This window comes from Anabrus simplex, chromosome 1 (genome assembly GCF_040414725.1).
Source record: "Anabrus simplex isolate iqAnaSimp1 chromosome 1, ASM4041472v1, whole genome shotgun sequence".
NCBI classification, from domain to species: domain Eukaryota; kingdom Metazoa; phylum Arthropoda; class Insecta; order Orthoptera; family Tettigoniidae; genus Anabrus; species Anabrus simplex.
This window is the reverse complement of record NC_090265.1, coordinates 498,295,420-498,322,750: the sequence shown is the minus strand read 5'-3', so window position 1 is coordinate 498,322,750 and position 27,331 is coordinate 498,295,420. Positions and strand designations below refer to the sequence as shown.

Sequence of the window (27,331 nt, the reverse complement as noted above, 5' to 3'; positions counted from 1 at the left end):
TTTATAATAATAATAACAATAATAATAATAATAATAATGGATGACATCATGAGAACAGCAAAAGCAGCATATGAAGGAAGAGAAATGAACATGTTGTTATTTGCGGATGATACTGTATTGTGAGCCAACGGCCGTAGCTGTGTTGAAACACCGGATCCCGTGAGATCTCCGAAGTTAAGCAACATTGGGCGTGGTCGAGAAGTGGATGGGTTGCCACGCGCTGTTGGTGGGGGGTAAGGGAATGGAGGAGCGGAAAGGAACTGGCCACCCTACCGTACGTAAATTCCGGCTCAGGCACACCTCTGCGGAGGTTTGGACCTGCCTTCGGGCAGAACACACCCTTACCTTACCTGTATTGTGATTTGGGGAGAAGACGACAGGAAGGTTCAAGAACAGTTGGATGTGGTGAATGGGAAGATCGAAGAATGTGGATCGAAAATAAGTGCAGAAAAGAGTATAACTCTTGTTATGATTAGAGGGAAGAAAGAAGGGAAAGGTCAGATTAGACTTGCAGAAAAGCCCCTGGAAGTAGTGAAAACGTTCAAATACCTCGGGAGTGAATTAATGGAGAATGCTCGACTGGATGCTGAGATTAGTAAGAGGATTCAAGCTGGAAGTTGTTTCTATCATAGTGTAAGAAACATGTTATGGGACAAAGATGAGCAAATGGAAGCAAAGGAAACTATGTACAATGACAAAGAAGGAGGAGAGTCGAATACAGACAGCCAAAATGTTCTTAAGGAGTATGATACAGAAGAGTAGAAGAGACAAAATAAGGAATGAGAAAATCCAGGAAGAAATTGGAGTGGAAAAAATGAATGATAGAATACGGAAGAGCCAACTAAGATGGTTTGGGCACATAAAGCGAATGAGTGACGGAAGAATGCCTAAAAAGGTGATATAAATGCAAATACAAGGAAGGAGAGGCCGTGGACAACCATGATTGAGATGGAAGGATACAATCCATCTTAAATAGTTCCATTTAACTCCATGTTTAATACTTTCAGTCACTTTACGTTTACTTTTGTTCTTTTAGTTGTATTGCGTTTCCAGCATTAGTGAAAGAATAACCTCAATCGACAAGCCTGACTGCAACTACTTACAGCATGTGTTAACAGCAACTTGACAGCCAACCAGTCAGCCGCGCACGTACTTGTCCCTGATTTCATATTGTCGGGGAATACTGGAATGAGACGAAGCAAGCTGTGCGAACGGAACTAGTCATGGATTCTCTTGTTTGTTGATGTTAATAAAGGTATTCTTCAAGAATTGCAAAATTTTTAAGGTCACCAAAGTTTTTTAAATCATTGGGACTTGCGGGGCACCCTGTAGCACACATGCTTATTTTGCTGTGATTTGCATTTCCATTGACTAGATACCAGTGGAAACTGGAAAATTTGAATATGACTGTTTGCCAGAACAGTAAACTCCTGAAAGCGTACTTCTCTACTGGGCTGCCTTTCTGATTTCGGGATCTTGTAGAGTGGACGTGTTATCCGAGAGCTCCGTGCTCATTTTATGAGTAAACTCTTGCATTCTTCCCTTCATTTTCTTATTTTCAAAATTTTGCTTAACCTAGGGATGCTGGGCTCCTCTGTCTTCTTGAACATATATCTAGGAACTTCAAGATTTCTGACGATTAATGATTTTTTTTCTCATTTTTAAAAGGCAACATTCTTATTTTATAAGAAAGATTAATTCGTCAGGTCACGAGAAATTCTGCAACTGTCTGGCTGAGGGTTGGGCGGCCAGTACCAAACCTCACAACCTAAGGGTAAACCAACGGCTATGGGCGGCAGAGTTCCCCTTAGGAGGTTTGATGAAAACTTTGTGTAGGAAATGACACATGAATTCATCAACAAACTGCTGCCTTGCAGATGTGGCAGGGGACTGCTAAAGGCTAAGGGAGAAAAAAACCCCAACAGAAAAATCTTCTTCAGCTGGAAGAGTACTTTGCAAATTACTTTCAACCAAAGTGAGCCTCAGAAAGAAAAATAACTCAACTGAAAACCAAACTTTTGGAAATAATAAAGACTCAACAGCAGTGGCGAAGCTATTAGTTAATTAATGGGTAGGCAGGAAATCTCACCTTAAAGTATTTTGTAGAGTAGTTCCAAACGTAGAGTTTTCTTGGTTGCAAAATGGTCAATCACACGGGCCTTCAGTACTTGATCACTCATCAATTCTTTCACAAGCATTTTCTCGATATAAATGGTACTAAGACTGCTGAGTCATTCATTGTTCATTGAATTACGCAAGTATGTTTTTATCCTCTTCAGAGTGCTCATACTCCTTTCAGAGGAAGCTGTTGTCACAGGAAATGTTAATATTAAATGAATCAATTTTGACACTTCCACACACACTTGTTCGAGGTCATTGAGGACAATATAATGCAAAAGTTTTTGAGGGGACAAATGTTTTTCTATACCGGAATAAATGTAAATACATTCATTTTCCAATCTTTCCCTATTAACAAATGGGTAAATGTTTATAAGACTGTTCAGTTTAATAGCAGGAAAGCTCTCTTCGTAAACTATGAACTGAGTTGGATCCAACAACTCAGCATACTGGATGTTTTCAAAATCGCCAAACCGTATTTCCTTTTGCATAATTGATGTGTCAAGAACTTCATATGTTAACATTTTGAGCGTTTGCAATGTCCTGTCATCTACATTTATCTCGTTATTTATTTTGCGACATTTTAAAATGCAAGAGGACATGGAATTTTCTGATCGCGTGTCCTTGAGGAACCAGTGGTTTTTCTAATTTCAGTATTGCACAGAATTACATCGGATGTGCTTTTATGTTGCGGTAGAGCAAAGATATGGTCTGTATAAATAAAAATTTCTCTATAGAGACAGAGCAAATGAATGAATTGAGCCTTCTTGAGTAAGGCAAGCAACCCAACAGCTGAATTGTACGACTCACGGTCCCAACCCTCATCATTCTCTGCAATGTCTTCAAAAATCTGTCTTAGATCATCATAGTGTGAACATATTGTGTGGAATGCTCTCGAATGAAAGCTCAAATGGGTAGCGCATGCTTGTGGAAGTATGAATCCTTTGGATTCCAGAAGATGAGCTCTTTTTGAGGATCTACTAAAAAATGAATGAAACGCTGTCATATTATGAATGAAGAGCCTGACTAAAGTTCTGGAGCAATGAAGAAGAACGAGGGTTAACTTGTGGGCATAACAGTGTAGAAATATTGCCCTACGGCAAACTTTCTTAACGTAATGCTGGACACCCTCATGCCTTCCTGCCATTGTGGAGCATCTGTCATATGTTTGACATACGACTTTATCAATCACTGCCCACTTTCGCAGAATATCGACAATTAATTCTGATAAGCCTAATGCAGTCTTATCATTCAAAACATCATAAAAGTCTATGAATCTTTCTGTGGGACCCTGTTTTGAGCAGAACCAGAATATTACACTAACTTGAGATCTGTTTGATACATCTAAGGTCTCATCTGCCTGAATACCAATGAAATTACAAGAATCTAACTCTGCTTTGATTGTCTCCTGAATTATGGCAGTTACAGACTCAATTCATTCTGTATTTCTCTTGATGTGCCTTTAAAGACTGATGTGGACTGGAGATGATCTCGAATGTACCGTTCCTGTTTTGAAAGAATATATAACAACTCTAGGTAATTGCCCCTGTTGATCGAGTCTTCCCCTTCAAAATGACCTCGAAATCCAAGTTCCTGTTTCCCAAGAAAACACACAATGCCAACAAGTTTCTCAAAAACAAGCCTACTTTGTTTCACGGCTTCATTATGTTTGAACGGCTTGAAATTTTGCACCTTCAGATGAAGAATGTTCTATCCTCCCACGCCCCAGTAAACGGAATCTCTCTTCATTCTGAATATGTTTATTTGAATTTTGATGCTTCTCTGCTTTTCTAAGAAAGTTTTTTTTTGTAACAATTACCCCATTTAAAGTCCATTCCTTTTCACCACCAAAACAAAACACACGTATAACAAAAAAGCTTCTTACCGGGCGAGTTGGCCATGCGGTTAGGTTCGTGCAGCTGTGAGCATACATCCGGGAGATAGTGGGTTCGAACCCCACTTTTGGTAGCTCTGAAGATGGTTTTCCGTGGTTTCCCATTTTCACACCAGGCAAATGCTGGGGCTGTGCCTTAATTAAGGCCACGGTCGCTTCCTTCCCACTATTAAGACTTTCCTGTCCCATCTTCGGCATAAGATCTATCTGTATCGGTGCGAGGTAAAGCAAATAGCAACCCCCAAAAAAACTTCTTGCTTTTGGAACAGGCTGTTAACCATGAATACCGTATATACCAAGAAAATTGAAATTTTCTCGCTACTTTACCGGCAGAATACTTAATATCCAAATTAGGCCTACATCTTTTGTTTTTGGCTTCACATTTCTCTTCGTAAGTCCAAGATGAGAACGGCTTACGTTTTAAAGAGTTCAAAAGACTCGTTAAGTTCCCGAACGGCTCTACTTCACAGTTCACACATTATTTCAATGTGATTTTCAACCGGATGATGTAAGTCTTGTTTTACACAACTAAGAGTCCATGTCTAAATTGGTACAAATTAAGCCAATAATGCAGGGATTACCTACTAATTTAAAAGAAAAACACACATTTAACAATAGGGTACCGGTACTTCATTGTCACCTTCGTGCTGGGTGTTACTACGCTCTCAAATAGCACAGGAGGCTTGCCTCTCTGTGGTCTAGACCTTGCGGAGAGAGGAGTGCGGGCGGTAACCCTATCTTTCCTCCAACACCCCCCGCCAGTCGACAAGCTGACTGAAGGGAAACAAAATAAAAAGTCCTGCGTGAGACAAGTTACAGACTGCCTCCCTGTAAAAATAAGTAGTCTGCTGTCGCCATCTAGTGGTGCTGTCAGCGAAGTACATCATCTGCCGTCGTCATGTAGCACAAATCAAAGAGAGATTATTGTTGATTTAACACAATAACTACAGCAGATAAATTTGTTACGATATTTATGTTTAATCGTATTTCTTAGGGTAGGCATTGCCTCAAATGACTCCAAGTAGTTTTGCCATTGCTCAAAAGGGCCCAAAAGCTCATCCCAACAGTGTAAGAAGAAACACCAAAAGGAGATGAAATAACAGAAAAGCCAGACTCAGAGTTGCTACCTTGAACATATTAACCCACACTGACTGGAAAATGTAAAGAAATACCAGATATGATGAAGCGTAGACACATTAACATCTTGGATCTAATCGAGTCAAAGTGGAAGGGATGCAACACAGAACTACTGAATGATGGATACCAACTGTACCGGTGTGGAAATAAGACAGAAGCTAGACATGGAATTGGCTTTGTTTTTGATAAGGACATGGACTGCAGTTCTGATGTTACTTTCATTAATGAGAGGATTATTAAAGTGAAGGTGTGTTTTAAAAGAAGAATATCCAACAGTTGTGCAAGTCTATGCCCCTCAGCAGGGTTGTAGGCTCTTCACAATGTTCTTTGATGGATTTTATGATTCGATCCATGACAATGATGAACAGGAGTGATGACAAGGCACTTTCGTGTCCCTATTTGGACACAGCTAAAGCATTTTTGATAGAGCATCTTTACTTTTTCAGTCAGGAAGTTTGGCACATCTATCCCTTCTAGGTATTCCCAGATTATCTCTCTAGGCACACTGTCATAGGCCTTCTCGATGTCCATAAAAACCATCACTAAGTTCTTACCATTTTCCCAGCACTTCTCTCTTAGCAAGTGATGGCGAATATCAGGTCTGTAGTACTTCAGCTCTTCCTGAACCCATGGTGCTCCTCCTTCAATAACGGTTCTACTATATTCCTGATTCTTCTTTCAATGATCTCCTCCAGAAGTTTAAGTGAGTTCCAAAGAGTGATGTCCCTATAATTTGCACATTTCTTCCTATTTCCATTTTTATACCCATACAGGTAGATAATACATTTCATCCAGTCCCGTGGTATCCTGTTCTCTTTCCAGATGACAAAGATTACTCTATACAACCACTGGATGCCTTGTGCTCCAGCTGCCTTTTTCATGTTAGCAGTGAGGTCATCAAATCCTGGGGACTCAACATTTCTCATGTTCAACTCAGACTCAACTTCTAGCCATGTTAGCTGGTGTTGTGCTTCATCATTTGCACTTAAACTGCAGTCTTCAATGGTATCATTTCAAATATTTTCTCCATTTAATAAAGTATTGCTTTAGCTTTTTGTTTCCTCTCTGATGCCTTGATCTGTCTTCACCAAGTTCCCAGTGCAAGGTTATTGCCAGGCTCACTTCTTCTATTCCTGACTACTTTATGAAGCAACTTTCTATTACTTATGCAGTAGCCCAGTAGTGAACTTGCCCCAACACTTTTCCTTCTCTCTTTAATCAGTCGCTTCACAAATAGTTTTTTTTGTTCCAATACTCCTGTGTCAGGTACTGAATTTCATCTTCTTGGTGAACCGATTTCTGTTTTTTGTTATGTAGCCTCTTGTTTACTGCATTTCTTTCTTTTACAGCAGTTTTCCACCTCTCATTCCACCATGGTGTTTCTTTCTCCCTGCATAATTCTCTTGTCTTTCCACGTACTGATTCGGCTTCTGAAACTTGGGTTTTCTTGAATGACAGTCACTCTTCTTCTACTCCTCTTTTTTCATTCTTTGGTTATTTGGCTGAGATTTTCCTTTAGTATTCTTCTTTCTTCCCATCTTCTCCTAGCAACCAGGTCTTTATCTCTGGCATTTTCTTGAGCTTGATATTCACCTATCATTTCCATCTTAACTTCTATGGCTGAATTAATCTGTTTCCACGGTTATCAAACCTCACCTATTCAAATCAAACGACTAAATTCTTTAATCAGATCTGTAGATCCAACTTCATTTAATTAATTCTGAACTGAACTTATCTTTTCATTACAGACACCAGTTACCATTCTCACACTATTGTCAGTCTCCCACTTATGAATACAATGGCCAGAATCTAACAAGATTCTGTTCCTGTGCAGAGTCAGGAAAAAGAAAAGAATCAAGTAAGGATAATGTGATGTCCATTGTTGTATAACACATCATCATCATCATCATCATCATCATCATCATCATCATCATCATCATCATCATCATCATCATCTATTTCCCTTGCCCAGCTCCCACTGGCATTTATCACATATGTTTGTAAATAAAAATATGTCATACACTATCTTCTTTTTCTACCGCTTCCCCCCCACGCCTGTGGGGTCACGGGTGCGAGCTGTGTTGCACATGTGGATTTGGCCCTGTTTTATGGCCGGATGCCAACCCTATATGGAGGGATGTAATCACTATTGCGTGTTCCTGCGGTGGTTGGTAGTGTAGTGTGTCTGCTGAATATGAAGAGAGTCATACACTATGCACACGTAATATACAAATTTTCTAGACTCGAACTATAAGACTTATGTAAGTACCTACAGGTTCTAGGGAACAGTCTCGCCTAATAAGTAATTACTATTGTACCCAGCCACAACGGTTACTGCAATTCCTTTTTGTATGCAAGTCGTACACTGTTTGAGTGTCCAACACCACCATTAATTCTGCTTTTAACTCCTTGATAATTTCAAAACAAAGGCCTTCATCTTTTCAAGTTGCAATGAGCCAAATCAGGAACAAGACAGATGAGGAATGGCAGTAAAAAACTGCTATGTGAGAAGTTTACAACGTAAGTCTTCAGATGTCTCATTATTGCAATTACCACAATACTTCTCAGAAAAAGAATGAATTGCTCATATGTTGGAACAAATTCTTTGTGGTTAATATTCATGTCGGAATACAGTCTTGATTGCTCTTAGGTGGTCTGGTCCTTTTTGGTAATGGTGAGCAAGGTGAGCCTGCTTTCACTGTTGTAATTTTAAAGACAGCAGTTATTACCAGTGATAATCCCTCAAAGGTCACATTTTCCAGAAATTAACACCAATAATTGCAACACTACTGTCCAGTGACACCAGTTTGTAATTTTCTAAATACATTATATCATATTATAAAATGGTTTTACTCGCAAAAGCGAGAACTGTTCACGTATACTGTGTATTTGAACTATACAGAAAATTATCACTGCTTAACAAATCATTTTCTGGTATCAATCTACAAAAACTTTTTTTTTTGCTAGTGGCTTTATGCGCACCAACACAGATAGGTCTTACAGCGACGATGGGATAGGAAAGGCCTAAGAGTTGGAAGGAAGCAGCCGTGGCCTTAATTAATGTATAGCCGCAGCATTTGCCTGGTGTGGAAATGGGAAACCACGGAAAACCATCTTCACAGCTGCTGACAGTGGGATTCGAACCCACTATCTCCTGGATGCAAGCTCATAGCCACGCGCCCCTAACCGCATGGCCAACTCGCCCAGTCAATCTACCTGAAAGTATTTAAAAGAATATACATGAAACCATTACCTGCTGGTTACCCCATGATAAATAATCAGGGCGTGTTGCAGCCTGATATTCTTCAACCAGTTCCTGGACTACTTGTCGTGAATGATCTAGTTCCTCCAAAGTATCCTTAAACATGGGCTCCTTGCGAAACTGCTCCAAGAATGCCTCGCGCTTCCGCAGCTTGTCGTACTGTTGAAGTGCTCGATCAAAAAGCTGAAAAATAACTTGCATTACTTCACTGAAAATAATGTGAAACAAAATTATCTCACACTTACACTTCACCCTGAGGAAAAAAACAAAACTGGAAATGACAACAGCAGCAGGACTACTATTGGTCTACAATAGTTGTATAGAATATTTAGATTTGGAAAGAAAAAACAGTACCAAATGACTGGAGTAAAGCAAGGCTGAATAAAGAAGAGAGCAATTGCGCTCCTGGCAATTTTAGCGCGAGTAGGAAGGAACACGATCATGCTCCTTGGCACGCTAGGGGTTAAAAAAAAAAGGGGGAACAAGAATATGTGATAATTATTGAGGAATCAACAGCAAAAATATCTGAAAGGGTACTAGAAAACAGAATGGGAAGACTGGTGAAAGGATAATTACAAGAAGAGCAATATGGATTTTGAAATGTAAGATCAACATTTGACCCCATCTTCAGTAGGAGATAGTTAACGGAGAACACTGGGAATATGGAAGAGATACAGTGATGACATTCCTTGAATCAGAAAAGGCTTACAATAGTGTACCCAGAGCAGGTATGGAAAGTAACACAACAGAACGGATTTGGAAACAAATGATAGAATATGTGCAATGTACAAAAATCCTTGCTGCAATTTCTAGACAATGTGGGGAGGACAGAGTGGTGCTGGAATGAAACTGGATGACAAGTAAGTGTGCTGTCACCACTACTATTCATAATGAGTTTGTTGGTATAATATCCTAAAGATGAGGGTACTGAAAAGTGTTCTTTCCTTTAACATAGGAAACACTGAGAGAACACAAACACTTAACCACCATATTATACCAACACATTATTGGGTATTTTTGCCCATATGACATTGTTAAATGACTCATTCGAGTTCTAGGTTTGACCATGCAAACATTTTCTTACAAGGTCTGCATGAGCCAATTTCCAATATATAGGTTTTATTGCATCTAAAATAGACTATGGCACACCATGATGTTAGTAGGCTACCCTTTTATGAGAATTATACTTGCACTATTGTAAAAATCATAAAACAACATTTCAGTTGAGAATTGTAGTGTAGATACGGTATATTTAGATAGTACCTATCTTGCCTGCTATATTAGTGTGTATCTTTAATGTGTATCTATTCGAGCCTAGTAAGATAAAATAGTACTAATAATAATAATCTGTCTACACATTTAGCTTTGTTGGTAATCTTTGTGTGGTTCTTACAAATTTCAAACTTGTAATTTCAATTTCTGTTTGTGCTTAGTAGTAACATACTGTAATTAGGATATGTCTCATTATAGTTTAAAATTATTGTAGTGTACTGTAGTCATCATTATTACCGTCATCATTTCCCAACTCCAGTTTCCCGGATGTGGTGTACAAGCGCTCACCATCTGCTTCTGTCTTCATACATCTTCTGTTCCAGTACATCCTCCCAGTTGTGTTCTCTCTCCTCCATATCTGATCTTACAGTCTCTATCCAGCATTTTCTTGGTCTTCCCTGTGGTCTTCTTCCTATGAGATTAAGGTCAAAATATTTGCTGGCAGGTCTTTCCCTGTTCATTTTCATTATGTGCCCATACCATTGAAGTCTGCGTTTCTTTGACACTGGTAATAGGAACCTCAATACCAGCTACTTTCATATTCACTTCATTTCTGACCTTGTCCTTTCTGGTAGTTTGGTTCGAATCTAATTTCACTTGCTTGGATTTTACTGAAGTCTTTGTTTAGTAGGGTACATGTCTCTAAAGCGTACGTGAGGATTGGTACAAAGTAAGTGTGGTACATGATTGTTTTTTCTTTTTGTGGTATTTTGCAGTTTCAGAGAAGATTTCTGACTTGACTGTAGAAGTTTTTTTCCCCTGCTAGCGGCTTTACATCGCACCGACACGGCAACGTCTTACGGCAACGATGGGATAGGAAAGGTCTAGGAGTTGGAAGGAAGCGGCCGTGGCCTCAATTAAAGTACAGCCCCAGCATTTGTCTGGTGTGTAAATGGAAAATAACGGAAAACCATTTTCAGGGCTGCCGACAGTGGGATTCGAACCCACTATCTTCCGGATGCAAGCTCACAGCTGCGCGCCCCTAACCGCACGGCCAACTCGCCTGGTTGTAGAAGTATGATGCTTTCTGTGTCCTGCTGAGTATTTCCTGCCTAACAGTGTTGTCTTTCGAGATTGTGCTTCTGAGGTACATAGAAGTGGGAAGCTGATTCGATTATTACTCCTTCCAGAAATATATTTGAGCTTGTTCCTTCCTTATTGATAGTCATTTCCACTGTCTTTGTTTTGCTCATCTTCAGTCCAAAATTTTTGAATGTATAGTTCCATTTATTAAGTTTCTTCTGAACTTCAGCTTCTGTCTCTCCCCATAAAAGCACATCATCAGCAAATACCAGGGCGTTTGGATAACTGTCCATTTTCTTGCTAGATTTTATAACCTTGTCCATTACTATTACGAACAGGAGTGGTGATAGGACACATCTTTGTTGAACATCTCTCTTTGTTTCAAACCATTTTGATTGGCCTATCTGGACACAGCTGTAGCACTTTGTCAATTAAGTACTTTGGCACCTTTAGGTCTTCCAGACATTCCCATATCTTGTTTCGAGGAACACTATCATGTGCTTTTTCAATGTCCACAAATGCAATCACAAGATTTCTTCCGTATTCCCAGTACTTTTCTGTCAGCATTTTTACTGCAAAGATCAGATCCACAGTACTTTGACCTTTCCTGAACCCGTGTTGTTCTTCCTCAAGCAAAGGTTTCACTATCTTCCTAAGTGTCATTTCTATGATCTTTTCCAGCAGTTTCAGTGTGTGTGACAACAGCATGATGCCTCTGTAATTTCCACATTTCCGTCAGTTGTCCTTTTTGAACAGTGGGATGATGACTCCTTTACTCCAATCTTCTGGGATTTTGTTTCTTTCCCAAATCACTGATAACACTCTATATAGCCAATTCAAGCCTGGTATTCCAGCTGCCTTTATCATGTCTGAGCTGAGATCATCAAAGCCTGGGGACTTCCCATTTTGCATGCTCTTTAGTGCTGTTTCTACCTCAAGCCATGTTAATGGGTATTTATTGTTTTTGACTTCATCTACACTACAATCATTGGTGGTGGTGTTGCCCCCATCACCATTTAACAGCATGTTGAAGTACTTCTTCATTTCATCCCTGATCCCTTCCTCTGTTCGTATTAAGCTACTATCATCTGTTTCCAGTGCAAGGACGTTTATATATTCATTTCTTTTACTATTTACTATTTGGTACAGTAGTTTCCTACTTCCTTGACAGTCTTCCTCTATCCTTGTAGTAAAGTCATCCCAACACTTTTCCTTTTCTTCCTGGATTAGTCTTTTTAGAGCCAGTTTCTTTTTTCTGAATTCCTGTGCTAGATGTTCAATTTCTAATTCAAGTGTACTGTAGTATAAGAGCAATATCTTATTAAAAATTAGCGTACTTACTCTATTATTGTAAAATATTTGTGTAGTATAGTAGAGGTATCTGAAGAAATGCTCTCACTAGAATTCTCTTGTGATTAGGATAGGGTTAACTGCAGTTTAGAATTGCGTACCATAATTCTTGTGTATTCTTTCAGTATTCAGAAGACAGGGCTGACCAGGAGGAGAAGGTATCAAATGAGGTGGGTAGGGTTCAGGCTCTGGTCATAGGGGATTCCATTCTTAGACATGCGGGGAAAGTGTGTGGAGGAAAGGGAAGCAGGGTAGTGTGTTATACAGGAATCAGGTTGACGCAGATACTGAGGACAGTAGAAAAGAAGAAGGGGAAGGAGAAAGTGGTAGTGTTTCACATTGGCACCAACAACATAAGGCAAGCAGGTATAAGTACCAACATAGTTGGGGATGTGTGGGATCTGGTAAATGCAGCACGGGTGAGGTTTAAGGAAGCGGAGATTGTTATCAGTGGAATACTATGTAGGAAGTATACTGACTGGAGGGTGATTGGGTATTTAAATGAGACTATGGAGGGTAAGGTAAGGTAAGGTAAGTTAAGGGTGTATTCTGCCCGAAGGTAGGTCCGAACCTCCGCAGAGGTGTGCCTGAGCCGGAGTTTACGTACGGTAGGGTGGCCAGTTCCTTTCCGCTCCTCCATCCCCTTACCCCCCACCAATAGCGTGTGGTAACCCATCCAAATCTTGACCATGCCCAATGTTGCTTAACTTCGGAGATCTCACGGGATCCGGTGTTTCAACACGGCTACGGCCCTTGGCATAATGAGGGGATATGTGGGAAACTGGGATTGAGATTTCTAGATCCTAATGGGTGGGTAGAAGATATGGATCTGCGCTGAGATGGCCTTCACTTATACCGCAGCGGTACGTATAAGTTAGGAAATTTGTTTGGAAGTGTTATAGGGAGGTACATTCAGGAAAACTGGGTGGTCTAGGGAGCGGTGATCAAGATACAGGGATCTGGAAGTCAAGCAGGGATGACATAAAAATGTTAGTGTTGAACAGTGGAAGTATTGTAAAGAAAGGAATAGAATTAATTTAATAGATATATACTTACCAGATATTATAATAGGAGTTGAATCATGGCTGAGAAATGATATAATGGATGCAGAAATTTTCTCACAGAACTGGAGTGTGTACCAAGAAACAGCGTTAGGTTTTGGTCCACCCTAACATTGTTTCTTACTTTTAACTGTATCAATACGGATCTACACGATGAAGTTCGTAAATTGTACTAGTGTGTGTATCGTAGGGACAGGATAGGAATGGTGGGAGGGAGAGTATTCATTCTGGTGAAGGAAGAATTTGTAGGCTACGAAAAAGTTAAAGATGACAAATATGAAATTCTAGTTGTAAGGCTCATTTCTAAAGATAATTGGCAACTTGATGTCTTTGGAGCGTATAGACCGGGAAAGGGTAGCGCTAACGCTGATTCAGAATTATTTGATTAGATAATCAGCTATGTGGGAAACAACATGGAAAGGAATGTGACTGTAACGGGAGATCTGAATTTACCAAATGTCAATTGGGAAGGTAATGTGAATGACAGGAAGCATGACTAACAAAGGGCAAATAAGATAATATGGGAAGGACAGCTGATTCAGAAAGTGATGAAACCAACTAGAGGGAAGAATATCCTGGACGTTGTGCTGGTAAAACCAAACCAGATGAGCTCTATAAAGAAAATGAAGTAATAGATGGTATTGGTGATCATGAAGCTGTTTTTGTGGTAGTTAAAAATAAATGTGATAGAAAGGAAGGTCTTAAAAGTAGGACTATTAGGCAGTACCATATGGCTGATAAAGCAGGCATGAGGGAGTTCATAAAAACTATGATCGGTGGAAAATGGTAAAGAAAAAAGTAAACATATACTCTGGGATGGGTTTAAAGCAATTGTTGAGGCATGTGAAAACAGGTTTGTACCTTTAAAGGTGGTAAGGGAAGGTCAAGACCCAACTTTAAAGAAATAAAGAGAGTTTCATTGTATTGTATTGTAACTGGTTAGTAAACTGACCAAGAAGTCCAAAGTTCAATTCCCAGCTGGGTCAGGGATTTCAATTTTTATTGGTTATTTCCTCTGGTTTGGGGACTGGGTGTTCGTGCCATCTTTAACATTAGTTTTCATCCTAGATAAGACCTTGTCTTCATAAACATGCAGTTCACCAAAGGGCATGAAACTGAAAGATCTGTATAAGGCCTCTCTGGAGGCCACACGTCATAAAGCCCTATTGAATAGATTAGAAAAACAAACCGACCAACTCACTGGAGAATATCAGGCAGGGTTTTGAAAAGGAAGATCATGCCCAGAACAGATTTTAAACCTAAAAACTATTTTACAAATTCATAAAACAAAAAAACAAACAAACCTTTGTTGACTTCAAGAAAGCTTATGATTCAATAGACCGACAGACTCTATTTAACATATTTGAGGAATTTCAAGTCGACAGAAAAACAAGGGAATCGATCAAGCAAACTCTAACAGGCACAACAGCGAAAGTTAAATCTTACGAGAAATTTCAGAGCCATTCAAAATTACAACAAAGGTCAGACAAGGCAATGGATTATCACCACTACTGTTCAATCTAGTTCTGGAAAAAGTGGTTTGAGAATGGAAAAACGAAACCTTTTGCAGATGACTTAGCAATCCTCTCCAACAACAAACAAGAAGCACTCCAGTCCACAGAAAAACTTCCTGAAATAGCGGCAAGAACAGGCCTACAAATTTCATATGAAAAGACAAAGTATATGGAAGGTACAAAATCATAATTTAACAACCATCCTCTAATCACTAGATATGGGGAAAATCTCCCAAGTAGATAAATTCGAATACTTAGGCGAAATTTTACAACCAAAGAGGATAAATCAGCGAGCAAACAATGAAAGAATTACAAAATTGCAAAAAGCATAAAAAATTGTCTGGAGCAGATACAACAAAAAATCTATATCCCAAAACACAAAAATTACGACACTACAACACAGTTGTCAAACCAGAAGCCCTTCATACATCAGAAACTCTGATAATTGCTGGCAGATCACAAATAAAAAAACATAAAAAAACAGGAGAGGAAAATTCTCAGGAAAATTCTAGGACCTAAATGCGAAAATGGTATTTGGATGAAAAGGAAATCACAGGAAATCTATGAAATAATAGAAAAAAAATCATAGAAACCATTAGAAAAGGAAAATTAAAATTCTATAGTCACCTGATCCGGATGGATAACAATAGGCTAACAAAGAAAATACTAAATCTCGCAGTATCTCTAAAAAAAAAATCACAACTGGCTTACAGAAATAAACGATCTTCAGAAGAAAAAAAAAAAAAAAAAAAGAAATCTCATAAACAAACACAAATTTGTGACCAACCTAAAAGACAAGCAACAGGATGGACAGAATACGCAAAAAGAAGCATAGCGAAAGGATGAAGAGATTTGGGGAAGGCAAGAAGAAACGTTGTGCTAAATAAGTTCACATACGCTCCTTAGTTGGGCATAATGAATAAAAAAATGTTATTGGCTCTACGTCCCACTAACTACTTTTACAGTTTTCAGACACCAAAGTGCCGGAATTTTGTCCTGCAGGAGTTCTTTTTTGTGTCAGTAAATCTACTGACATGAGACTGATGTATTTGAGCACCTTCAAATACCACCAGACTGAGCCAGGACTGAACCTGCCAAGCTGAGCCACTAAGCCTGGCAAATTTACCGTTAATATACAAGCCAGTTTGAAGAAAACACTTGTGAGATCTTCATATTACACATGTCCAGTATTTTACAATGTCCAATGCATTTGGAGTGGCTTGTAGGAGATCATCCATCGTCTGTGCAATATTTGGACACAGAGGGCATTGAAGCATGTGGCTCGTGGCTTGTTCCTGTCCACACTGACACCTTGTATCATTTGTACTGAACCCTGATTTCTTCAAGTTATCCCTGGATCTTCCCACTCCTGAGTGTAGCGAATTCCACACCACCCAGCTTTCATTATGTCCAACTGGTAACTGTTCAGCTGCTGGCGGAGGTGAAGGGTCTTTTTCTTCCACGGTTCCAGCCTTGCCTTCTCTGGCAAGATGGTAAGCACCTCCGATATCCTTAGGAAGCTTTTTCCCAATATCAGCCGCTGCTGAGTAAGACTATGTCCATGGGGGGGCGCTGTTCTGTTTTACTTTAAGCCTCTCCTTGTTGACAGCTACTTCTATACGTACGCAGGGTGGAGCTATTCCAGCCAGGTAATGCAGCTTATCTGTTGGAGTAGGCTTTAAGCAACCTGTAATCAGCCTGCAGGTTTCATTGTGGACAATATCTACTTGTCTGGCATGAAATGAACAGTACCGTACAGGGGAAGCATATTCAGCAGCAGAAAAACACAGTGCCATTGCTGAAGTGCAGATTATTCGAGGATGAGAGCACCATTGTGAACCTGCGAATAACACTGTTTCATGTGGAGATTTTCATCTTTGGGTTTGAATGTAAGAGCTATATCAAGGATCACTCCCAGGTATTTTGGGATGTGACAGTGCTGCAACTGGATGTAACTCACGATGAGCTACACCGTTCCTGAAATGGAAAGCACATACTTGTGTCTTAGAAGGATTGGGTCTGAGTTGGTTCCGACTGTAGTAACTTGACAGATTTCTAACGGCATTCGTCAGATTTCTCTCCACGGATTCAAAGCTCAAGTTTTGTGCACTCGGGGTTAGATCATCTGCATATATGATGCTTCATGTGTTTGGGGCCAATGGCTAGTCAACAAAAAACCTGCAGTTTTTAAGGAGAGTGATGATAAGCCTAGTAAGATGGGAGTTCTCTATTAGAATTAACAACTTAACATGGAGTAACCTGTGATGGACAGTGTCATATGCTGCTGTTAGATCCACAAAGACCTCCTCTGTCACCTGACGAGTTTCAAATCTATGAACTGAGCGAGATTCAAAAGTTGGCCTGTGAAGCATTAGGCCGTACACCTGCTTGCTCGGTTATGAGTAGAGGGTCAATCACAGGCAGGATTCAGAATAATATGCTCAAACAGTTTACTAAGGTGGCTAAGAAGACTAACGAGCCTGTAGTTCTTGGAATGGTTTTGTTTCCTTGCCATGTTTCAGAAGAGCTATCAATCTACACTTTTGGTACCTGGCATTTGCTCACTGAAAAGCTGCAAGATCCATTCTCTTGTTGATGAACCAAAATTCTTAATTTGCTCCATTTGGATGTCATCCAAACACCTCTCCTTGATAGCCTTGTTTAGTACTGTTAACTTGAATGGGATAGTAAGGTCATTCCTCTTCTTCTGGAATTCATGAAGAATTTTAGATACTTTAACTTTGTGACCGACTTTCCCATTCATGAGCAGCCCGTTAGCTACCTGGTTTGCAGTGATGTGTTGGAATGTGTAGTGGATCTGGCTGGGTCATTATTGAGATGCCTCAGTAGTCTCCACGCTTTGTAACTGTTTCTAGTTTGATCAAGTTGTTCTATAGTTTTAATCCAAGAACCCCTTTTTGATGCTGTCAGCAATGTGATTAGTTTCTTCCCAGTGACCAATGTTGCCTCTCTCGGTAATCGTCTTCAAATAGCATCTTATATTCTGTAAACTGAGCAGGGATATATGATGATTCCGTTTTGAAAGGATTAGTCGGCAATTTTGCCACTGTCCAGGAACACCCGATTGCTTCACAATGCTGGAGTGGGTTGCAGTCTTCGGGGAAGCACCTTTCTTGTTCTGGTTACACAACTCTACTTGTATTTCTTTTTCTGGAAAAGTAAGGGTGCAGTGATATCCATTCTTACGACTAAAACTGAAATTAAGTCCTTTATATGATTACATAAATCTAGAAGTGAAGATTTTGCAGGTATGCTTTCATTGTTTACTTTTATCCTCTGTATAGCACGTCTCGAAGCAAACATCTTGATGAAGGTCTAGTTTCATTGCAAAGATTTTCAAGAACAAGTAGGTTTCTCATCACTTTCCTTTGTTCTGTCTATTACTGCACTTAGCAGAGTCCTTTGTAATATTTCAAATGTGTGCCTTGATGAAGTGTGACTCTCCATTCAGTGGCCTCTCATCTAGACTGAAAAAAAAACTTCCACAGACTGTAAACAGGTACTTTATATAAGTGATACTGTCCAAGAGTTGCTGAAAGCTTAAATGATGCCGTTTACATGCTCTATTATTTGAATAAGTGTGACGGAACATATCCGACATACGAGTCTAAAGGGTTAAATATGCTGGGTTTCTAGGTAGAACAAGAAACACCCCCACCATTGACACTGTCTTATTCAGTCTCAGGTCAAATCCAGCAGAGTTTCATTAATACCAAAGAATACTGCAAGTGGTCTACAATGTCTCGAAAGTGATCTGCCAAGCCTGTGGTCAAACAAATGAAGTTCCTGGAACATTTGCTTGCTTGCTTGCTTGCTTGCTTGCTTGCTTGCTTTCCTGTCTAGTAGTGTTCATGACTGGCAAGTTTAGAAGTCCATGATTCATTTGAGACGAGGCGTCCTTCAAGGCGGGTAAACTCCTTGTAACAGTGCTGTGTCCAAGGTCCAACAAGATTTACCATATTTATTTGCGAATAACACCTGCTTTTCCCCCCTCATTTTCAACTTCAAAAATAGGGAAGGTTATAATACATTTCACACAATGTAGGTTAGGTTGGTGTGATTTAAAAGTAGCAAGTAGGAACATCTAGCGGATTTAAATCAATACACAAAATAGTTACTTAAATCTATACTTTATATAAGCAAAAAGTGATATTAGCCACATTCAAACAGTTTTGTATCAATCCTCTCCAGCATTATCACAACTGACTGGTCACATGACTAAGTGCCACGTGGAGTTCAAAGCTGATCAGCATTGCAATGTTGTCATGTGACAACTATATGAAATATCTGGTTCTAATAATGACTAACTTTCTCTCTCTCTCTCTCTCTCTCACACACACACACACACACACACACACACACACACACACACACACGCACGCACGCACACAAAAAAATCCCTTTCTTCTAAAGGCGAAAGGAATTCAATATTTTCATTCTTCCCATTAATTTGTCTCTCTGGTTATGCCAATAATGAATCATACGTGGCTGCACTTTGTATTTACAGCTCGCCACTCTCACTCCATTTTCTACAGCATATTCTAACACATTCAACTTCAAGGATGTCGTAAAACTTGTTCTCTTGGTCATTTTCACTCCTGCTTGTGTACTGGATGCTTCCTAATTAAACACGACACGCAGCCTCCCAAGATATGGAGCTCGGAAGTTGGAAGGGCACTGAGAAATCTATGGTAGGGAGAAAGAGTAGCCAAGGCAACGGCTAATGAACAGGTGGTGCAGAAGCGTGGGTTTTACCGTTAACTAAGATACTGCACTTGCTGCTTGGTCACTTGAAAGATTTTTTTGCAAATTTTTTCCCTAGTCCTTTTTAAAATTATTTTTCCACCAAAATAATTGTTGAAAATTGGGGAGAGGTGTGTGTGTGTGTGTGTGTGTGTGTGTGTGCGTGTAAATAAACATGGTAGGTATCTCCACCCAATCAAACTGTGTGCAGATGTGAATTGTCACAATTTTCATTTCTGAAAAAAATATAGTTTTCTATATGATTATACATACAGGAACTTGCCATTCCATTTCCAATTACATTTTATGTCAACTTTTGTTTGTTTTGTACAGTTGGAGTGTTGAAATTTCATTCGATCATCAGTTGAATTCAACAAAAAACAACTACTTAAATAATAAACAAAATGAAATGACGAATGGCTTTTAGTGCCAGGAGTGTCTGAGGACAAGTTCGGCTCGCCAGATGCAGGTCCTTTTTATATGACGCCTGTAGGTGGCCTGCGCCCTCCACCAGAAAAATTAACCAATGATGGTTAAAATTCCCAATCCTACTGGGAATCAAACCCAGGACCCCTGTGACCAAAGGCCAGCACACTTAAACAGTGGTAACATACAACTCGACAAGTCAAGCCAACAGAATGAAAGAAAGTATATCCAACAGTTACCTATTTCCAACTTATAATAATATCCGTCCTCAGCAACCTCTTTCAAAAGTAATGATTTTGGTCAAGTGCCATTAATGTTCTGTCACATCATGAGGAAGACTTGGCATGAATAAACTAAAAAGGAATTATATGACTTACCGAGGAGATGTTGGTGTGGTTGGCCAGCATAAGTCCTGATACTCTGTGTGCACTCGTAATATAGGGCGATTTCCGTGAGAGTGCCACCTGTATACTAGCTGGGCCCCAAGGAATAAAATGGGCTAGTTTGCGTTCTCGTATCCTAAGTAGAGACTTGTGGACTTGGGTTGGGTCCACTTCACCCTACAAGAGTGAGCAACTTTCAAAATTAGAATCAAAGAATATGACATCAGTACATGTTGGAAACAGAAAAATATGCAAAATATACATATAGAATGGGAATTTCAAATGTTGTTTACAGATAGACAAGGATTGGTACCTTAATAGGGCAACTATTTTGTTGTGCAGATACAAAAGAGAGACCTCTGTGGTACTTCTACATACCCTTGATGTAGTCACTAGCAATGTGCAAAATCCACCGAAAGTGATGCAGAAGCCATAATACACCTGTTGCAGCATTCTACCGCCTGAATAATGCTTGGAAGAGTTCAGAAGTGGATGCTGCAAAGTGGTTCCTTCATTTTTGGAATCAAAATCAAGGGCTTAAGTATGGAGAGTATGAGTAGTATGGAGGATGTTAGAGCACTTACCAGTCCCACTGAGTGTATAACTCGGCCACTGATTGCAACATGAGCCTCTTTCTGGAAAATTATGGGAGGAGTCTATAAAAAGTGTAGCCATATTTTTTTGCAATGTTGGTTGCAAGTAATGTCTCAAAAATGAACAATAATATTGCACATTCATGATTGACCTTGGGGTACGGTGTTACGATAACACCATCATATGATAAAGATGTCGATTCCCCACAGGGAACCTGAAATATTTGTTCCGAATGAGTAAATTTATAATACCAATATAGCTGGTATGGGAATCAACATCTTTATCATCTGATGGCCAGGCAGGCATCAATTTTATAGTGCATTGGCACTGCCGGTGGCTCCAAGTAGCCTACGCAGTGGCCTCCACAGTATGCACTAGCCATGCGTCTTGGTAGGTGTGCTATTTACCAACTGATGAGCCCAACTTAGCACACTGGGGCGAAATGCTGGCAACCAGGAATGAGTCAGCTGGAAAATTTATAATGTCCAATAACGGACAAAACACAATCATAGTTGCACACTAGAACTTAGCCTGCAAGTAATAAAAGGTCTGCTTAACAGCCACTGGTAGTTGTCCACCTTGTGAAATGTTTGCTGCTAGAGGCACTGCAATACAACTTCACATGATCACTTCAGGTGACTTTTCTTAACCCCTTGTGAACTTAGCATGAAGTTATATTATTATTATTATTATTATTATTATTATTATTATTAATAAGTCAATTATATTATGGTGGTGTACTGTTGTGTTCAGTTTTTCAAACAAAGCTCTAGAAATAAAGTTCCTGGAATTAGCTTTCATGAATTTTCTTGCCAAAAGCTAACTAGGAAATTATGGATAAAATCAATATGCAGACAAGGAATATGTGCAGAACGTGACTACCAAACTTAGGTTACTTTGTATAATTGCTCCAGTTTTGATGACGGTAATTTCCTTATTCTGTTGTGTAGGTGATACCAAGGATAAGTTACGGAACCTTAATGACCAATCTATCATGAGCAGTAATCACTTTATCGAATGTGACTACAAACCTGACTTAAAGTTAAAGCAGTTAAAGCCTGATGCGGTGCCCTACAGCTTCAGTGATTACCTTTCAAGTAAGAAAATTAAACTGTCAGTTCCACTAAAATATATTGTAAAATCAATTGTACCATTAACACCCAAAAAATGTCTCAATGGTAGTGATTTAGTCAAGAAATATGTGTCTACACAAACAAAGCTAGGCCTACATGTGAGACATGTGAACTTGCAGAAAAGGACATTACAAACACTGCACATGTCATTTCGACATACTAGACAGAATATATCTGCACTGAGACATTACCAAGAGCAACACAAACAAATCAGTAGTTTAGAGAAAAAATTGGTGGACAACAATTTAGATGCAACTGAGGCTTAAGTGTACTGAAGGAAATTTATAAGCAAAGTTTCTACAAGAATAGCAGTATTTCTACAATCAAAGCCCAGGTGTAGTGATATAACTATCAGGTTATTACATTATCTGGCAGAGTATGTCACCAGCAGATAATAGATTTATGTAGTATAAAGTGGCAAACTGTTAAGTCTGCCTTCCAGATCCACCATCAAACGTTATGTTGGAAGCACTACTGGTGTAATGGTGTCAAGCTTAATAGTAAAGAGACTGCACAAAGAAGTAAAATGCACTGAGAGAATAAATACATTTGGATTATTATAGATGAGATAGCTATTCAACCACATGTTATTTACTGCAATCGCTGATGAAGTACAGGAACTTGGGACTTGTGTCTGTGGATACACTGCAAGAAGATTTAGGCCTAGAAAAAGTGATTGTGACAAAACTGCTGTGCTTTGTGTATGTTGGACATCCTTTGCATTTTAAAATTCCTGTGGTGTATGTTTTCTTTACTAGGGACCTAAAGGCTGGAAAGTACTTCATCAACTTACTACTGAAGTTTTTGATAAAAGGAAAAAATGCTTCTCAAAGGGCCTGTACCACGACAGCCAGATAAAAGTGCGGTATAAATTTAATTGGCAGTTAGGAACATTCATCTGGAAGTTCGGTTGAAACCGCGTACTACGACTTTCGTTTATGTGCAATCTGGGAAAATATTCTCGAGTATAGCTATGCCGAAGTTGGAGAGGCTGTTAACGCTCTTATCTGGGACTTTAGCTCTTATCGGAGACGCTACTGTAAAGAATCAAGATGGCTACTCATGAAGATGAATCTACATCTGCATGATGCTGTGCGAAATTAAGTTGTTACAATGTAATTTATGTATATATTTATAAAGTATGTCATGCTTCCTGTCCAGCTATCACAGAATTCTTAAAGATTTCCCAAGCTAGCAAGTTGTTGCTACTGTGTATATGACTAGTACACAAGCAGCAAACCGTAAGCTTCATGGGTAGCCGTGGTCGTTAGGGCAGCATAGTTTGCTGCTAAGTAGTTTTTCGTGGGTTCGAGTCCCAATAATCTAACACTATTTTTATCTTGTAAATGGTAGTCGGTAGGGTACTAGAGGTGATAGTACACATTTCCTAATCATTAAAATGCGTGTCAAAAGCGTGGGTTCTATTCCAAATCTATCTGCGACGTACATATGGACTAAAGGTATACGACGTTGTTCATGGCAATTCGTCTGTCGAATGAGGATGTTGAGGAGGTTATATTTCTTTTACTTCATAACAACTTGCTACAAAATTATTTATGCTAAAGTCAGATAAATGCTTGCCAGTTACTATTCTCACATTGTATTGAAAAGAAAGAAACTAACTACTTATTCAATGAGCAAACAATAAATCGAATTAATAATAAAATTAATGATCCCACGCTGCATCAGTGGCATTAATTACGAATATAAACTTCACTTTCGTCGTAACGCGCAACCTCGTAAATAGTACTAGACAAAAAAGATACATAACCTGAATCTTAACTTTTTCGTCCAGGTTGCATTTTCAGTCTTTTTATTTTCTATAACAGTTTCAGTTTTGTTATACAGTTAATAATTTTAACATTTCTTCGTATGTGTATATTTCAGTCCTAATTCTGTTGACCTGGACTTCCACATTATAGCTTAATAAGAGTCTGATATTGGATTCTAGTAATACAATTTAAAAAGGAATAGAGCTAAACAAACAAAAACACCATGGAACACGTATCCCACCGTGCTAAATTTCACTATATTTTCAGTAACCTTATTACCAACCGAATAAAAATGTTACTACATCTTCCGCATTACAATACCGTCGTTAAAATCCGCTGGTAGTACGCAAGAAAATATTTAACTTCTAGTTTGCAAAACTGCAGCCTACGTATCTGGCTGTTTATCTGACAGTTGTAGTACAGGCCCTTAGCGTTGTATGTGAAGTGGCAGATAATCATTACACAAATGCGAAACTATTCAGTTCCTTTTTCTTTTGTTTTTGAAGGTTGCACATTTCTACCAGTTGCACTACATCCCTCAGATAGTCCACACAATGTACAGTAGAATTCTGCTACAGCAAGTAAGGCATATAGCAAGAACTGTATTGTAACAACAGTTCTTTTCTGTTCCTTGAAAATTCCTATATTAAACTGTATTATCCTTCAGTTACAGAGAGAATCGTAACACTGACGCATCCGTTATTATGAGTGATTAAGCACAAGTTATTTTTTCGGTTATCAATATTTATGCACTCCAGTTATTATACTGAATGCGAACGATCATCTCCGGTACATTTTTCTCGCTACATACACTAGCGAGCTCTCGTGTCGACATTCAAAGGCAATGACTGATTCGATTAGTAATACCCAGATAGGTGTACTGTGAGCAAAATTCAAAACAAGGGAGAAAAACATGTTTTCATAATAAATGTGTAAATAGCACAGCAGATAACAGTCGTTAACTCATAAATAAAGGCCAACGTAAATGACCGCTTAATGTTAATGCTATGTGCTGAAATTAAGTAAGAATGTGATACACCTCAAGATACGGCAAAGTGCATTATTTATTTCAGAGGCTAGTTTATATTTTGTCGAATCTGGTTACATTTCGGATAGGCTATTCCCATGTAAAGTTATAGCGAAAAGGTTATCACTACTCTACAAAGCCTTGAAATATATTTTCATGATACTCATACAGTTAAGTTACGTTAGGTGATGCTGTTTGAATAAGGAAACACAGAAGCCTTTTAAAGAGTGAAATTGAACATACGTGTTCATGTAGTGACGGAATTTTAAAAACAACTAACAAGCAAGCAGCAGTATGGAAATCATCTGCAAAAACGCAAGTTTTGAACAAACCGATTGCCTTTTCATACTGATTTTAATGTGAGTGGTTTTTTTTTTTTTCCTGACTTTTACGGCAAACCGGATATAAAGACAATCCGCTATAGTGAGTAAATTTTTCACCATTCTGAATTCTCGCCATAATGAACTTCTACTGTATTTCTATCTTGCTGGGCTGAGTGGCTCAGACGGTTGAGACGCTGGCCTTCTGATTCCAACTTGACAGGTTCAATCCTGGCTCAGTCCAGTAGTATTTGAAGATGCTCAAATACGTCAGCCTCGTGTCGGTACATTTATCGGCATGTAAAAGAACTCACGTGGGACAAAATTCCAGCACTTCGGCATCTCCGAAAACCATTGAAAGTAGTTAGTGGGATATTAGAAAATGTAATATTATTAATGTTTCTATCTTATCTATCTTTTCTATTCTATCTATATCAACAATTTTTAAAAATGCATTATTAAACGTGAAAAAGCATTTGTTCCAGGATGAGAACCCCATATCTGGTAAGTTCATGAGGAAGCTGTACAACTTACAGAAGGACATTGAAAGTGAAACTAGTAAGAAGACTGACTCACAAACATATCTACCCAACAATCATTGAGAAGATGCATGTGAACAGAACTGTAGGTATTTTCTCTTCAGATGTTATTTCAGTGTGTGAGTTCTTGAGGCCATACAGGTCTCAGTTCAGAATAAAAGAAACCGGGCGAGTTGGCCGTGCGTGTAGAGGCGCACGGCTGTGAGCTTGCATCTGGGAGATAGTAGGTTCGAATCCCACTATCGGCAGCCCTGAAGATGGTTTTCCGTGGTTTCCCATTTTCACGCCAGGCAAATGCTGGGGCTGTACCTTAATTAAGGCCACGGCCGTTTCCTTCCACTCCTAGTCCTTCCCTGTCCCATCGTCGCCATAAGACCTATCTGTGTCGGTGCGACGTAAAGCCCCTAACAAAAAAAAGAACATCAAGATGCTGAAGGCATTCTAGAGTTCTTGAAGCTAGTTATTAAATGGTTCACCAACCTCAGCATGAAGAACAATTTGAAGTATATTCACTCTCGGAAGGAAGAAGCAATGCATTTCTTTTCTGTTGATGATGAACGACTCAAATAGTTGGAGAACAACAACATTTCCTATCGGGAGCTCTGGGAGAAAGCATCAGTATGTCCAGCGGAATTCATAAGTACAGAAAATCTTGTCTGATGACAAAATCTGCCATCCTGTATGTCAAATACCTATTTAAGAGTTGCTTCCCATTTATACTAACCAACAAATTTTCTTCTGATGAAGAACTTAGTTGCATCAGACAACTTGGAGGTAGCAATGACCAAACAATACTGAAAGTGCTACAAAAGTCCTGAATAAAATTGTAACAACTGAACTCATAAGTGAATCTCTCACAGAAAATGTAGCACCTGAAACTGCCTTTAGTGACTGAGTGGCAACATGTAACTCAACCAGGAGACATACCAGCTCAACGATTCGTTCCAATAAACCAGCAGCAATGACTCCAGAGTAAACAAGAAATTTCGAAACACAATTTGAACAGGAAACCGAAGGGGTGTCATGCACTTTTATGACAAGTGCTGCAATGACATATATTGGAGGATATTTTGTGAGAGTTGTGAAAGTCTATACACCACATCAAGAATGTCTTGATAAAATTAGTAGTAATGAAGTCCATGTCTAGTAATGTCATTAATAAAAATGGTGTTACATTTCTCTATGGGAAGATCAAATGATCATGAACATGTCTTACATGCCTCTCAGTCATGGCCATCCACCAACAGTTGATAATTTCAGATGATTCCAGCCATAATACGAGCTGTAGATTTACATATTAGTTCTAGAGTATGTACCGTAAGAGGGAGGCCATCGATCTGAATGTTAGTACTACCACGGCAGACTTGATGCAGTGTAGATCTACTTGGCCGTGGTATCTTAAACTAGTACCTTCTATTTATTTATATAAATTTTGGATGATCCCCAGCCCTAAGATATATTAATGTCAAAATCAAGGACAGAGGTGATCTCTGGTATCTAAAGCCAGGTTTTGTTTTGCTGCTGATACAAATGGAACAGGGAACAGACTCAATATTTTCAGTAATACTGGGCAGTCCAAAAAACAGCACAAACATTAACTGAAATACTGTTACACAAGTTGCAAAAGTCCTATTCTACAGTGTGGGGAAAAGTGATCATCCCAAAGACCTGAGCACAATAATACTGCAGGAGTTTCTGCACCCTTGGCCACTAACTCTACTAAAAGCATGACAGATGAGTAA

General features: G+C 39.1%; 1 protein-coding gene across 2 annotated transcripts in view; it reads right to left on the bottom strand.

Annotated features, from left to right (window-relative positions):
* Positions 1–27,331, bottom strand: part of LOC136857015 (tubulin gamma-2 chain) — a 226,298-nt gene that overhangs the window by 18,992 nt on the left and 179,975 nt on the right. For both annotated transcript variants that reach the window (XM_067135356.2, XM_067135357.2), the window contains 2 exons: positions 20,199–20,381; positions 8,403–8,594 (listed from right to left, as the gene is read on the bottom strand). In XM_067135356.2, coding sequence (XP_066991457.1) covers positions 8,403–8,594; positions 20,199–20,381 — 375 coding nt within the window. The remainder of the gene's footprint in view (positions 1–8,402; positions 8,595–20,198; positions 20,382–27,331) is intronic.